This window comes from Salvelinus sp. IW2-2015, linkage group LG17 (assembly GCF_002910315.2).
Source record: "Salvelinus sp. IW2-2015 linkage group LG17, ASM291031v2, whole genome shotgun sequence".
Taxonomy (NCBI): Eukaryota; Metazoa; Chordata; class Actinopteri; order Salmoniformes; family Salmonidae; genus Salvelinus; species Salvelinus sp. IW2-2015.
This window is the reverse complement of record NC_036857.1, coordinates 9545480-9561987: the sequence shown is the minus strand read 5'-3', so window position 1 is coordinate 9561987 and position 16508 is coordinate 9545480. Positions and strand designations below refer to the sequence as shown.

At 41.6% G+C, this 16508-nt stretch overlaps 1 protein-coding gene across 1 annotated transcript in view; it reads right to left on the bottom strand.

Annotated features, from left to right (window-relative positions):
- Positions 1 to 16508, bottom strand: part of LOC111976689 (IQ motif and SEC7 domain-containing protein 1-like) — a 235063-nt gene that overhangs the window by 179328 nt on the left and 39227 nt on the right. Inside the window, 1 exon segment of the mRNA XM_024005711.3 lies at positions 6952 to 6981. Within this exon segment, the coding sequence (XP_023861479.1) occupies positions 6952 to 6981 (30 nt within the window).

Genomic DNA, 16508 nt, shown 5'->3' with positions numbered 1-16508 from the left:
TAACATAGCTGGCTATCTTTGCTAGCTTCCTGACATCGATTTGATGCAGTCAAGGCAGGCACAGCCAGGTGGAATGATAGATAACCTATGGAAGTTTGTCTAACTAGTCTATGGTTGCTCTCGCTCTCTCCCTCCCGTGTAAAACTCACAGGCTACTCTGCCCATCGCACTGCTGCAAGCAAGCGGCACCAAAGTCAAGCAAGCCAGTTCCCAAGTTGAATTTTTATTTTATTTTTTAATGTAATTTTTTACATAAATTTCGACTATACGGATATCTGGGAAAAAAATGGCATATTATTTTAATAGTGAAATTATTTCAAAATGCCCATCCTCCCTACAGTACGGTACAGTACAGGGCGGCAGGTAGCCTAGCAGTTAGAGTGTTGGGCCAGTAGGTTAGAGTGTTGGGTCGAAAGATTGCTGGTTCGAATACCCAAACAGAGAAGTTGTGTCGATGTGCCCTTGAGTAAGGCACTTAACCCTCATTTGCTCCAGGGGCGCTGTACTACTATGGCTGACCCTGTAAAACTACACCTTTCACTGCACCCCTGTATTTGACAATAAAACATGGCAAGACTAATGTTGCACAACCAGGTGTGGAAAGATCTTAGAGACTTACCCAGAAAGACACAGCTCTTAGGGACTTACCCAGAAAGACACAGCTCTTAGGGACTTACCCAGAAAGACTCACAGCTGTAATTGCGGCCAAAGGTGCTTCTAAAAAGTATTGCCTCAGGGGTGTGAATACTTATCTAAATGAGATATCTGTATTGCCTCAGGGGTGTGAATACTTATCTAAATGAGATATCTGTATTGCCTCAGGGGTGTGAATACTTTTCTAAATGAGATATCTGTATTGCCTCAGGGGTGTGAATACTTATCTAAATGAGATATCTGTATTGCCTCAGGGGTGTGAATACTTATCTAAATGAGATATCTGTATTGCATTTTCAATAAATGTGCAAAGATTTCATTTTTTTTCTCTTCGCTTTCTCATTATGGGATATTGTGTGTATATAGGTGAGAGAAAAAACAATGTAAACGTATGAATTCAGGCTGTAACACAACAAAATGTGTAATAAGTCAAGGGGTGTGAATACTTTCTGAAGGCATTGTATGTCTGTCTGGGGAGTTTATTAGCAGTGGCAGCTGTTGATGCATAATAACTGTTATTGGAAGACTGGAAATGTAGAGGAACTAGAGGCTGCTACTGTAGTTATGGTGATTGACACTACTCATGTGAGAGGATAAAGGCTTAGTTAGCAGGATGGGTTATGGGCCAGCTCCACTAACTGATTGAATAGAGGTCCCAGTCTATTGTGTTTCACAGTTTGAGTCCCTGGCAGAAATGCTGCAATGTTAGTACACTGGCTTTGCTAGTGATGCTGCTCAGTGGGTGAGCCCCCCCCCCCCCCCCCACACACACACGACAACGACAATGACAGGCAGAAACCTCCAGGGCTCAGACCCTCTCCTTCCCCGTCAACTCAGTAAGAAAGGACAGCCAGTACAGAACACAAGAGGCCGGAGGACAACAAAGATCAGGGGCGGAAAGAACAGAGAAGGCCTGAATCTACTGTATATCAACTACACAGACCCAGCTCTAGGGATCTCTCTATTCTCAGAAAACCCAGGAACACACAAAACTTGAGAGGCAGGAGTAAGAGTGTAATTCACCATCTGCTTAACAGGAACATGTGCGGATTACTAGTGCTGAGTGATAAGTGCTTTTTGAGGTCGGTTCGATCATTAAAAAAAAAATCCGTTTTGATTTAGATCAAGAAAAATAATTTTAGAGCGTTTTAATGGAAATTCCAAAGCCAAAAATAGTTCATTTAATTGCCAAAACATAGAAAATATTCCACTGATTCTGTCAGGTCCACATTGATCAATAAAAAAATAAGGAAATAATACAGAATAAAATAGTTTATATTGGATCTATATATAATGACGAGATGCTCATGTCTCCGCCCTAACATTGGGAGTTGTTCTCCCAAAGGCGGGAAAGCAGGCGACAAGTTTAGGCCCAAAATAAGCCCGTAGAAAAGCATTGGGATTATTTTGGACAGATTTTCGCAAAAAAACGCTGCAATGGATTATCGTCATTGTAGTTAATTACCAGGTTTCTGTGCTGAACTATGTTGAATATTTTCTTACTGAAAACTACAACTCCCTTCAGGCCAGCGTCCCACATAGTTCTTGACTTGATTTTTCTCATGTTGTGAATGATTTGATTTCACTCTTGAGAAAAGGCGCGATGGGCTCACAAAAAACAAAAACAAATTGGAATTCGAACAATTGAACAGACGTCAGTCAACTGGTTGTTTAAAAACTGGAAAAATAAACACGAAATGTTGATTATTCGCTCAGCACTATTGATAAGCCAAGATATTAAATCCATATACTATGGCGACAAGGAGCTCGAGACAAGAGGGTTTATTTACTAGGGACTAGTAAAGGGGGGGAATGGACACAGCTACATATCAGGATATCATTTTTTATGATATATCGTGTCATATTGTTTGGACTATATCGTAATATTCTTTTTGCGCCAGTTGGCTGTACCTGCTCCAAAACTCCAGTATTTTTCCTTCATAGCTTGTTCTCCATCTTCTTTTTAAAGGTRCTACACCTAGAATTTCGCAGAATCTCTCCCCTATGTGGAAGCTAGTTGAATTGCAACAGCACTAGGTTACATTCAAAACGAAATCTCCCTGCCGCCACATCCCATTTCCCCGTAACATGGCGGAGACTCACTCTTGAGCCTTTTACTTTCGGTTTTATATTTCACAGCGATTTAGATGGTACAATGATTCCCTACACTACTCCGTGCTTGTTTTCTCACAAACTGACATTGAGCGAACAGCGTAGAATTTTAGCAACAAAGAAATGACAGAGCAATTTCTACATTGGCCACTTGAACAGATGTCCACTAGATAACACAGCCACAAGTCAAATCACATTTTTTTACCCAGACTATTCACATTTATGTAGGTAGAGTTAATTAAAGTGACTATGCATAGATGACAACAGAGAGTGGCAGTGGTGTGGAGAGGGGAGGGGGGCAATGTGAATAGTCTGGGTAGCCATTTGACTAGATGTTCAGGAGTCTTATGGCTTGGGGGTAGAAGCTGTTTAGAAGCCTCTTGGACCTAAGCTTGGCGCTCTGGTACCGCTTGCCGTGCGGTAGCAGAGAGAAGAGTCTATGACTAGGGTGGCTGGAGTCTTTGATAATTTTTAGGGCCTTCCTCTGACACCGCCTGGTACAGAGGTCCTGGATGGCAGGAAGCTTGGCCCCGGTGATGTAATGGGCCGTACACACTACCCTCTGTTAGAGGTCGACCAATTAATCGGAATGGCCGATTAATTATTTTTGGACACCGATTTGGCCTATTTTTTTTAACCTTTATTTAACTAGGCAAGTCAGTTAAGAACACATTCTTATTTTCAATGACAGCCTAGGAACGGTGGGTTAACTGCCTTGTTCAGGGGCAGAACGACAGATTTTTACCTTGTCAGCTCGGGGATTCAATCTTGCAACCTTTCGGTTAACTAGTCCAAYGCTCCAACCACCTGCTTTACATTGCACTCCACGAGGAGCCTGCCTGTTACGCGAATGCAGTAAGAAGCCAAGGTAAGTTGCTAGCTAGCATTAAACTTATCTTGTAAAAAACAATCAATCATAATCACTAGTTATAACTACACATGGTTGATGATATTACTAGTTTATCTAGCGTGTCCTGCGTTGCATATGATCGATGCGATGCGCATTCGCGAAACAGGACTGTCGTTGCTCCAACGTGTACCTAACCATAAACATCAATGCCTTTCTTAAAATCAATACACAACTATATATTTTTAAACCTGCATATTTAGCTAAAAGAAATCCAGGTTAGAAGGCAATATTAACCAGGTGAAATTGTGTCACTTCTCTTGCTTTCATGGTACGCAGAGTCAGGGTATATGCAACAGTTTGGGCCGCCTGGCTCGTTGCGAAGTAGTTTGCCAGAATTTTACGTAACTATGACATTACATTGAAGGTTGTGCAATGTAACAGGAATATTTAGACTTATGGATGCCACCCGTTAGATAAAATACGGACCGGTTCCGTATTTCACTGAAAGAATAAATGGTTTGTTTTCGAGATGATAGTTTCCGGATTCGACCATATTAATGACCTAAGGCTCGTATTTCTGTGTGTATGTTATAATTAAGTCTATGATTTGATAGAGCAGTCTGACTGAGCGGTGGTAGGCAGCAACAGGCTCGTAAGCATTCATTCAAAACAGCACTTTCGTGCGTTTTGCCAGCAGCTCTTCGCTGTGCTTCAAGCATTGCGCTGTTTATGACTTCAAGCCTATCAACTCCCAAGATTAGGCTGGTGTAACCGATGTGAAATGGCTAGCTAGTTAGCGGGGTGCACGCTAATAGCGTTTCAAACGTCACCCGCTCTGAGACTTGGAGTAGTTGTTCCCCTTGCTCTGCAGGAGTTGTTCCCCTTGCTCTGCATGGGTAACGCTGCTTCGAGGGTGGCTGTTGTCGATGTGTTCCTGGTTCGAGCCCAGGTAGCGGCGAGGAGTGGGATGGAAGCTATACTGTTACACTGGCAATACTAAAGTGCCTATAAGAACATCCAATAGTCAAAGGTATATGAAATACAAATCATATAGAGAGAAATAGTCCTATAATTCCTATAATAACTACAACCTAAAACTTCTTACCTGGGAATATTGAAGACTCATGTTAAAAGGAACCACCAGCTTTCATATGTTCTCATGTTCTGATCAAGAAACTTAAACGTTAGCTTTCTTACATGGCACATATTGCACTTTTACTTTCTTCTCCAACACTTTGATTTTGCATTATTTAAACCAAATTGAACATGTTTCATTTATTTATTAGTATTTWTTTTWATTTTTTTTATCGTCCGATTAATCGGTATCGCCCTTTTTTGGTCCTCCAATAATCGGTATCGGCGTTGAAAAATCATAATCGGTCGACCTCTACCCTCTGTAGTGCCTTGAGGTTGGAGGCAGAGCAGTTGCCATACCAGGCAGTGATGCAACCCGTCAGGATGCTCTCGATGGTGCAGCTGTAGAACCTTTTGAGGATCAGAGGACCCATGCCAAATCTTTTCAGTCTGCTGAGGGGGAATAGGTTTTGTCGTGCCCTCTTCACGACTGTCTTGTTGTGCTTGCACCATGTTAGTTTGTTGGTGATGTGGATGCCAAGGAACTTGAAGCGCTCAACCTGCTCCACTACAGCCCAGTCGATGAGAATGGGGGGGTGTGCTCGGTCCTCCTTTTCCTGTAGTCCACAATCATCTCCTCTGTCTTGATCACATTGAGGGAGAGGTTGTTGTCCTTGCAACACACGGTCAGGTCTCTGACCTCCTCCCTATAGGCCGTCTCATCGTTGTTGGTGATCAGGCCTACCACTGTTGTGTCGTCTGCAAACTTGGAGTCGTGCCTGGCCGTGCAGTCATGAGTGAACAGGGAGTATAGCAAGGGAACTGAGCACGGACCACTGAAGGGCCCCCGTGTTGAGGATCAGCGTGGCGGATGTGTTGCTACCTACCCTTACCACCTGGGGGCGGCCAGTCAGGAAGTCCAGGATCCAGTTACAGAGGGAGGTGTTTAGTCCCAGGGTCCTTAGCTTAGTGATGAGCTTTGAGGGCACTACGGTGTTGAACACTGAGCTGTAGTCAATGAATAGCATTCTCACATAGGTGTTCCTTTTGCCCAGGTTGGAAAGGGCAGTGTGGAGAGGGTCTAGGGTTTCTGGGATAATGGTGTTGATGTGAGCCATGACAAGCCTTTCAAAGCATTTCATGGCTACAGACGTGAGTGCTACGGGTCGGTAGTCATTTAGGCAGGTTACCTTAGTGTTCTTGGGTACAGGGACTATGGTGGACAGGGAGAAGTTGAAAATGTCCGTGAAGACACTTGCCAGTTGGTCAGCGCATGCTCAGAGTACACGTCCTGGTAATCTTTATGGGCCAGGGTCCTTGTGAATATTGACCTGTTTAAAGGTCTTACTCACATCGGCTGCGGAGAGCGTGATCACAGAGTCATCCGGAACAGCTGATGCTCTCATGCATATTTCAGTGTTACTTGCCTCAAAGCGAGCATAGAAGTTATGTAGCTCGTCTGGTAGGCTCGTGTCACTGGGCAGCTCTCAGCTGTGCTTCCCTTTGTAGTCTGTAATAGTTTGCAAGCCCTGCCACATCYGACGAGTGTCAGAGCCGGCGTAGTATGATTCGATCTTAGTCCTGTCTTGACACTTTCCCTGTTTTGATTGTTCGTCGGAGGGCATAGCGGGATTTCTTATTTCTTAAGCTTACAGGTTAGAGTCCCACTCCTTGAAAGCGGCAGATCTACCCTTTAGCTCAGTGCGAATGTGAGGTCCCTGGCAATTCCCAACACTACTAGGGACTGGGGAGCAAAGCACTTCGACTTGACATGCCAGTCAAGTTTTCCAGCCCTAGTCACATCACGTCAATGATGTATACTTATTCTAGCTTTAAACCACTCCATGGCTTCACTGAGTCTCCTAAGACACTCCCATATAAATCTCCTGACAGATAGACTGTATGAGGAAATTACAATGCAACAGTGAGTGACCTTGGGTTGCACTCAAAGCCATAATTTCCCCCATCATAATGGCCACTAGTGGACACTGAGGCACCTCATCAGTGCCTGGCTGCTACTATCATCAGCAGACAGGATAATCACTCATGTCTCTGCTAGCATGTTTTATTACAGAGCTGGTCAGCTATAGACTAGAGATTGTAGGGTATCATATGTTATCTGGAACCAGAACCTACTCAGAGAGATGGGTGGGTGGTGGAGGGAGATGGAATGGGAGAGAGGGAACGGGAGAGATGGTCATCAGAGTTAATCAAGTGTTACCTGAATACTTGCCTTACATCATGTGTAACAGTGTACATACCTGACCATTTTGGAGCTGTCACATTCAGATCTGAAAAACAAAGAGGCTACTGATTAGTATATTCATCAATTCATTGTGAATACATTTATTAAACAATCTAATTGAAAAAAAAAAAAMMMCGCAATTTATCAAGGATGATACGACAACGTAAATGACAAACTAGCCTGGTTCCTTCATTCAGTCAGTGATTAAGTGTGAGTTATAGAAGTAATATTACAGAGAACCTGCAGCGCTGAGCACTGCACTGTATGAATAGGGAAGAGCCCATTCAAATCAAATCAAATGTATTTATATAGCCCTTCGTACATCAGCTGATATCTCAAAGTGCTGTACAGAAACCCAGCCTAAAACCCCAAACAGCAAACAATGCAAGTGTAGAAGCACGGTGGCTAGGCAAAACTCCCTAGAAAGGCCAAAACCTAGGAAGAAACCTAGAGAAGAACCAGACTATGAGGGGTGGCCAGTCCTCTTCTGGCTGTGCCGGGTGGAGATTATAACAGAACATGGCCAAGATGTTCAAATGTTCATAAATGACCAGCAGGGTCAAATAATAATAATCACATTGAAAAGATGCAGTACAATACCAGCAGTCAGAAATCAACACACTGCTGTGCTCAAGTCGTTCTCATGGTCTACATGCCAACAATACCAGCAGTCAGAAATCAACACACTGCTGTGCTCAAGTCGTTCTCATGGTCTACATGCCAACAATACCAGCAGTCAGAAATCAACACACTGCTGTGCTCAAGTCGTTCTCATGGTCTACATGCCAACAATACCAGCAGTCAGAAATCAACACACTGCTGTGCTCAAGTCGTTCTCATGGTCTACATGCCAACAATACCAGCAGTCAGAAATCAACACACTGCTGTGCTCAAGTCGTTCTCATGGTCTACATGCCAACAATACCAGACGCACTAAAGAATTCAAGCAATAAACTAGAAATCCCTGACAATATTGCTGTACAGTGTGTTGCAAATAATACAATGCAATTACATTGACATTCCATCGCAGAGAGAAAATGTTATCCAGTGTGCCACTGTGGAGAAGAAAAGGGTTATTTCAAAACACTTTGGAAAAATAAAAAAAACATTTAGCCAATGTAGGTTTTCCCCATGCTCATAATGATTGAGACCTAGCTCTGGGTAGCCACAAGCTTTGCTGGAATAAAGCTCCACATTTTTTAGATACTTCAGAGAACTCAAGACAAAGCTGGTCTAACTCATTTCAACCTTGCAGAGGTAACAGAAACTGCTATATAAGAACTGGATGTGAGGAGGATGCGTCCATTACATAGTGCTCACTTCTTGAAGGAGGGGCTCAATCTTACATGGAATTACAATTCATTGAGTTAGTACTTAAACTAAGTTAGTACCTAAGAGACCAGTATACATAGCTATCCTGCATCATAGTCCGAAGCTTAAATGGGTCTCTGGCCCTACACAGAACATTGTCCATTTGCAGTCACTCTTTAAAACGCCCACACCAGTAGAAATTCACTTTTTCGAGCTGAAAGACAAAGGCCAGAGCTGTCCCATGATGTTGCACAACGATTTCAGTCAATAAGTCTTTGTTTTAGTCAAAGTATGATATATTTGGGCTTGAAGTGACAAATCTGAACTGCCCACTTTGTGCAAATCCATGTGAATGCTGTGTCTTTTCCTATGATATAGAAATGATTTTTTACCATACGTTTTGTTTCAGGGCTGTTTTTGTTGTTGAATGATACCTTCCACCAGCATGGCATTGTTTATTAATCAGAAACAGCTGCAAAGTTATTCCTCTTTGCGACTGATGAGCCAAACAACCGTGTGTCCACTTGGCCGCCTTGAGCCATGGAGCACATTAAAATACCGGGTATAAATGTATGTTTTTGCACCTCCACCTTTTTTTTTTGTTTACAAGAAAATGATCCTAATATATTGGATAGTTTGTTAATTTTCACTTATTTGTTAAATTATTTTTGTRCTTTCACCACTTTTTCTCCCCAATTTCATGATATCCAATTGGTAGTTACAATCTTGACCCATTGCTGCAACTTCCCTACAGACTCGGGAGAGGCGAAGGTCGAGAGCCATGCGTCGTTCGAAACACGACCCTTCCAAGCCCCAATGCTTCTTGACACTTAACCTGGAATGTGTCGGAGGAAACACAGTCTAGCTGGCGAACAAAATCAGCTTACAGGTGCCCGGCCTGCCACAAGGAGTCACTAGAGCGCGATGGGACAAGGAAATCCCGGCCGGCCAAACCCTCCTTTAACTTCTTTATGATAGGGGGCAGCATTTTCACTTTTGGATGAATTGCGTGCCCATAGTGAACTGCCTCCTACTCTGCCCCAGATGCTAATATATGCATATTATTATTACTATTGGATATAAAACACTCTGAAGTTTCTAAAACTGTTTGAATGATGTCTGTGAGTATAACAGAACTCATATGGCAGGCAAAAACCTGAGAAATATTCCAAACAGGAAGTGAGAATTCTGAGGCTGGTCGATGTTCAACTCATCGCCTTTTCAATTCCCTGTAAGATATGGATCTGTTTGCACTTCCTACGCCTTCCACTAGATTTGTAAGTCGCTCTGGATAAGAGCGTCTGCTAAATGACTTAAATGTAAATGTAAATGTCAACAGTCTGTAGTACGTGGAATGAAGCCTCTGCTATGATGTTGAGCCGGATGGGAGGTGTTTCAGTCAGTGGTCTGGCAGAATGCCAGTTCCTGGTCACGCGCATTACACATGATATCGCCTTGCGTTCCATTTCTTCTAGAGACATGAAGGAATTCTCCGGTTGGAMCGTTATTGGATAGTTATGATAACAACATCCTGAAGATTGATTTTCTACTTAGTTTGACCAGTTTATTCGACCTGTTATATAACTTTTTGAATTTTTCGTCCGAGTTCGCCTGCATCTGCGCGAGCTTTTGGACATGTGCACTAAACATGCTAGCAAATGTAGCTACTTAGACATAAGTAATGGACATTATCGAACAAAACAACGATTTATTGTGGAACTAGGATTCCTGGGAGTGCTTTCTGATGAAGATCATAAAAGGTAAGGGAATATTTATGATGTAATTTCGTATTTCTGTTGACTCCAACATGGCGGAGAAATATTGTTTTTATCTGAGCGCCATCTCAGATTATTGCATGGTGTGCTTTTTACGCAAAGTTATTTTTAAATCTGACACAGCGGTTGCATTAAGAACAAGTGTATCTTTAATTCTATGTAAAATATGTGTCTTTCATCAAAGTTTATGATGAGAGTTTATGTTATTTGACGTGGCTCTCTGCAATTTCTCCGGATATTTTGGAGGCATTTCTGAACATGGCGCCAATGTAAACTGAGATTTGTGGATATAAATATGCACATTATCGAACAAAACATAAATGTATTGTGTAACACGATGTCCTATGAGTGTCATCTGATGAAGATCATCAAAGGTTAGTGATTAATTTTATCTCTATTTCTGCTTTTTGTGACTACTATCTTTTGCTGGGAAAATGGCTGTGTTTTTCTGTGGCTATGTACTGAGCTAACATAATTGTTTGGTGTGCTTTCCCCGTAAATCTTTTTTGAAATCAGACATTGGCTGGATTCACAACATGTGTAGCTTTACTTTGGTGTCTTTCATGTGTGATTTCATGAAAGATTGATTTTTACAGTAATATATTTGAATTTGGCGCGCTACATTTTTTCTGGCTTTTGGCCAAGTGGGACGCTACCGTCCCACATATCCCAGAGAAGTTAACCCGGACGATGCTGGTCCAATTGTGCACCGCCTCTTGACACAGCCTGGGATCGAACACGTGTCTGTAGTGACGCCTCAAGTACTGCAATGCAGTGTMTTAAACCTCCGTATCACTCGGGGGGACCACATTTTCACTTATTTTTGAGCTTGTCTATATTTAAAAAAAAATATATATATATATATATGCTATCACTGATTGCGTGATATGATAGCATTTAGCAAACTCACTCACCCAGTCGTCCCAAGATGAATGTTTTTGATCACTAAAGTTTTGCATCGCTACACGCTGCTTTGAATGGTATTACATTAGCTATGAATCATGAGCAAAGTCATTGTAGCCTATCATTTCACTTCCCCTGTGAGAACCATGAGCACGGGTTGACTTGGCTTTGCTTGTACCGCAGCCGAAGACTGCCAGCAGCCTGCCTACCTACCAGACGTTGCACAGTGTCATAACAATAAACAAAAACGCATATCASCTATCTTTCAATAGTTATCCAAATTACCGGAGCGTCATCTTACTCTTTCTAGCAATTTTATGGCGGATTCGCGGCCGCAATTTATGGAAGATGCCAAAGCCTTGGAAATAACAATAGATGGGGACGTCAAAGATTGGCCAGTGGTTTACATCTGTGGAAAAGTCTTCCCTAAATCAATGCTTAGGATTTACGGAAGGCTTCCAACTCCAGAACCAACCATAGAGCCAGCTGGCTAATCTTTTGAATACGGTGTAGTAAAAAAAATACAACCGCAACTACAGATAACATTAGCTGGCTAGGCTAGCAAGATAGCTAGCTACACTGATAGCTGTCAGTGCCTTATTTGTTGATGATCAACTCCACATGGAAATTCCCACACCCAATTCATGAATATGTATAAATAGACTTTGCTATTCATACGAGGTGGAACCTAAGGGTGCATTTCCTCTCTAGGACAAGAAATTACATTAAAATAGTGGCGGCCATGCGATTCCACAGGAGTATACAGTACTATACACAGACAGAATGTAATACATGCCACTATACCATTAAGGGAAAGCGCTCCGCACATGGCTGTTCTCTGGAACACTGCACTCTGAGCCAATAAAGCTACAAGCTATATCTAGCAAAATGTATGTGCACCGTCATCGCCTACCCATTCTCCTCATATGGAGTAGGGGGAAAGTAATACGAGTTGAAAGTTACCTTGCCTAGCTTGGGCATTTTCACTAATTATGAATGGACAGGAAATTGCTTGAGTTTCTTATTGTAAGTTGAGCTGAGAATAAAATCTAAAGTATGTGACTACAGCATTTTTCCTAATTATGGGAAGTTGAATTGTTGAATGAGGAGATGGTGGTGCTTTGGAATTATAGAACTTCATTGTTGTTTTCAACAGAACCATCTGGACTCTCTGGGGCTGAAGATTCACTGCTGGCTACCTCTCAACACTATACTATCCCACATGGCTACCTCCCTTCCACTCCCTCTTTCTCCCATTTCCCTCTCTTCTATACCCTGTTGATCAGTCTCTTTCTCCTCAGAGTACATCGGCAACAGAGGGACAGCAGAGTCATCTCTCTCTCTCAACACACCATCAGCTCTACTCCTGAGATATTAGAAGAAAAGTACTTAAACTTCTACATGGAGCTCTCTGTGTATTTGTTTTATCCTCAGCCATACAGTTCTTTAAATCCCACAGAGGAGAAACTGAAACAGACAAAAATGTGATTATTTGATTGCTGGCAATGGCATTTGGTGCTGCCATCTCTCATTGTTGTTGTCAGCACATGAAATGCAGGCTTCACACAATCGTTTTGAAATCTATTTGATTTAGACCAGGGATGGGCAACTCTAGTACTCAGGGGACTGATTGGTGTCACACTTTTGCCCCGATTGGTGTCACACTTTTGCCCCAGCCTCAGCTAACACACTGGACTCCAATAATCAACTAATCATGATCTTCAGTTTAGAATGCAATTAGTTTAATCAGCTGAGTTTGCTAGAGATGGGGGGAAAAGCATGACACCACTCTTCCGGCCCCTGAGGTCTGGAGTTGCCCATCCCTGATATAGACAAACCACAGCTACCCATTTTAACAAATAGGTGTAAAATCTGTGTCACTCTCTGTCTGCCTCTGTATCCACTGCTGTGTCTCACCCATATTGTGTGTGCGTGTGTGATCATTGTTAACTCGAAATGACACAACGACAAGGTTCCAGTTTAACAAAGTTTACTCGACTATATGAACACACTACAAGGTAGCCATTACACTCAAGGCTAGGTCCAACAACGACAAGACTTCATGCGCATGCGCACTCTTGACTGAGTGATAGCCCCGTAATAACAGAAATATAGGGATACTTAAAACATGAACTTAACAATCATGTTTAAAGTGCTCTGCACATTAGAATATTTGCCAAAGCTCTACTACAAACGGAACAAATCCTGCTGAACAAACCAATCACCAAGTGGTCCAGTGAATTCGTTAGAGCAAACCCCCATCACATTCACCACTGAACCTGGTCGAGCTGAGCAGAGCAGCGACATCGGGTCAATATGAAGCGCTGAGATTCATTGACACACATAGCACAGCTCCCATCCAATGCATTGCCAACTATTGTAATATTGATTGGTGTTCATACTAACCCTGTACCAGTGCAGCATGATAGGCATGCAGGCATTACTCACTAACCGAGAAGTCCCATTGAACCATCACCCCTAAAATAATTTGTTGAATGAGAAACGCCATTTCCTTGAGCCCCCATTCGTGTSTGACAGGCTCAGAGCTGAGAAAAAAACTGAGTCGCTGTCTCTTCAGATACACAGAGACTGGGCTGCTTGAGTGGTCAGAACCCTGGACAGCTCCTTTCCCACATAGACAGGCCATGTAAAGCTCTAAGAACCCTTTCAAAGAGAAGGCTACAGATGAGGCCTTTGCAATTTACAAGGATATTCAAATTCTGTAAAAATGACACAATCAATAGAAGGATGGAAAGTGAAGTACGTTGAATAGTGGGTTACAACATTATCCATTTATTTTCAAAATGTAATTATATTGCTTTATATTCCTGTCTGGGTGAAGGGGATAGGTGACCATTTTTCAGGCCTTGAAACTATAGCAAGTGCTTTGGAATAAATCCAAGGACCAATATGTAATATTGAATAATACATGACAATTCAAATAGTATGCACATTTGAAAATACAGATTTACCTTTTTAAAGTGCATTTACAGTACCAGTCAAARGTTTGGACACACCAACTCTTTATTTTGACTATTTCCTATATTGTAGAATAATAGTGAAGACATCAAAATAACATATGCCATGTAGTAACCAATAAAGTGTTAAACAAATCAAAATATATTTTATATTTGAGATTAGCCACCCTTTGCCTTGATGACAGCTTTGCACACTCTAGGCATTCTCTCAACCAGCTTCATGAGGAATGCTTTTCCAACAGTCTTGAAGGAGTTCCCACATATTCTGAGCACTTATTGGCTGCTTTTCCTTTTTATGGTCCAATTCATCCCAAACCATCTCAATTGGGTTGAGGTCAGGTGATTGTGGAAGCCAGGTCATCTGATGCAGCACTCCATCACTCTCCTTCTTGGTAAAATAGCCCTTACACAGCCTGGAGGTGTGTTTTGGTTCATTGTCCTGTTGAAAAACAAATGATAGTCCCGCAAACCAGATGGGATGGCATATCGCTGCAGATTGCTGTGGTAGCCATGCTGGTTAAATGTGCCTTAAATTCTAAAWAAAATCACTGACGGTGTCACCAGCAAAGCACCCCCACACCTCTTCCTCCATGCTTCACGGTGGGAACCACACATGCAGAGATCATCCTTTCACCTACTCTGCGTCTCACAAAGACACGGCGAATGGAACCAAAAATGTCACATTTGGACTCAGACCAAAGGACAGATTTCCACCAGTCTAATGTCCATTAGTGTTTCTTGGCCCAATCAAGTCTTTTCTTATTATTGGTGTCCTTTAGTAGTGGATTCTTTGCAGTAATTCGACCATGATTCACATAGTCTCCTCTGAACAGTTGATGTTGAGATGCGTCTATTACTTGAACTCTGAAGCATTTATTTAGGCTGCAATCTGAGGCTGGTAACTCTTATGAACTTATCCTCTGCAGCAGAGGTATCTCTGGGTCTTCCTTTCCTGTGGTGGTCCTCATGAGAGCCAGTTTCATCATAGCGCTTGATTGTTTTTGCAACTCCACTTGAAGAAACTTTCAAAGTTCTTGACATTTTACGGCTTGACTGACCTTCATGTCTTAAAGTAATGATGGGCAGTCATTTCTCTTTGCTTATTTGATCTGTTCTTGCCATACTATGGACTTGGTAGGGCTATTTTCTGTATATCTTCTGTATACAAATAGGGCTATCTTCTGTAAACCACCCCTACCTTGTCACAACACGACTGATCGGTTCAAACGCATTAAGGAAAGAAATTCCAAAAATTTACTTTTAACAAGGCACACCTGTTAATTGAAATGCATTCAAGGTGACTACCTCATGAARCTGGTTGAGAGAATGCCAAGAGTGTGCAAAGCTGTCATCAAGGCAAAGGGTGGCTACTTTGAAGAATCTGAAATATATTTTGATTTAACACTTTTTTGGTTACTACATGATTCCATATGTGTTATTTCATAGTTTTGATGTCTTCACGATTATCCTACAATGTAGAAAAGAGTAAAAATAAAGAAAAACCCTTGAATGAGTAGGTAAGTCCAAACTTTTGGCTGGTACTTTATATGAAAATGAATGTAGTCGATAACACATGAGCTTTTAGGATGCATTGTTAAAAGAGTGAACTTTAAACAAAAACAACTGCAATGGTGTGATTTGAATGCAAATATACAGTGCAACATATCACCACTACAAAAGCTTTACTGTCACTATTTGCTTGAACTATGACCACTATAACATGCAACCAAATAAACCAAAAGTTCTAATGCATTCAAAAAGCAGGACAGGGGGCGGAAAGCATTTATATCAATAATTCATCTTTATATTTGCAACGTAAACATTGCTCTATATTAAATCAAATCCAATTATATTCCTCACATGCTTTGTAAACAAAAGGTGTGGACTAACAGTGAAATGGTTCCCAACAATGTAGAGATGGAAAAAATTGAAAAGTAATAGAAAAGTAAAACACCTAATGATAAAAGTAATAGATACACAATGAGTAATGATAACATGGCTATATACAYGGGGTACCAGTACCGAGTCTTTGTGCAGGGGCACGAGGTAATTGAGGTCGATATGTACAAATAACTAGGCAGCGGCGACCCCAACTGTTTTGAGGCCTACCTGTTTAGCTAAAAACAWGATTTTTTTGTATGTATTCAGACCCCTTCACTTTTTCCATATTTTCTTACGTTACTGCCTTATTCTAAAATTGATTGKTTTTTTTCTCCCTCGTCAATCTACATACAATACCCCATAATGACAAAGCAAAAAACAGCAGGTTTTTAGACATTCTAAAATAAATATCACATTTACATAASTATTCAGACCCTTTAATCAGTTCTTTGTTGAAGCACCTTCGGCAGCGATTACWGCCTCGAGTCTTCTTGGGGAAATTCCCACCAAAGAAACAGTGACTTCGGAAAGTATTCAGACCCCTTGACTTTTTCCCACATTGTTACGTTACAGCCTTATTCTAAAATGCATTAAATAAACAAAAATCCTCAGCAATCTACACACAATACCACATAATGACAATGCAAAAATAGTTTTTTAGAATGGCTGCACATTTATTAAAAATAAACAGAAATATCTTATTTACATAAGTATTCAGAACCTTT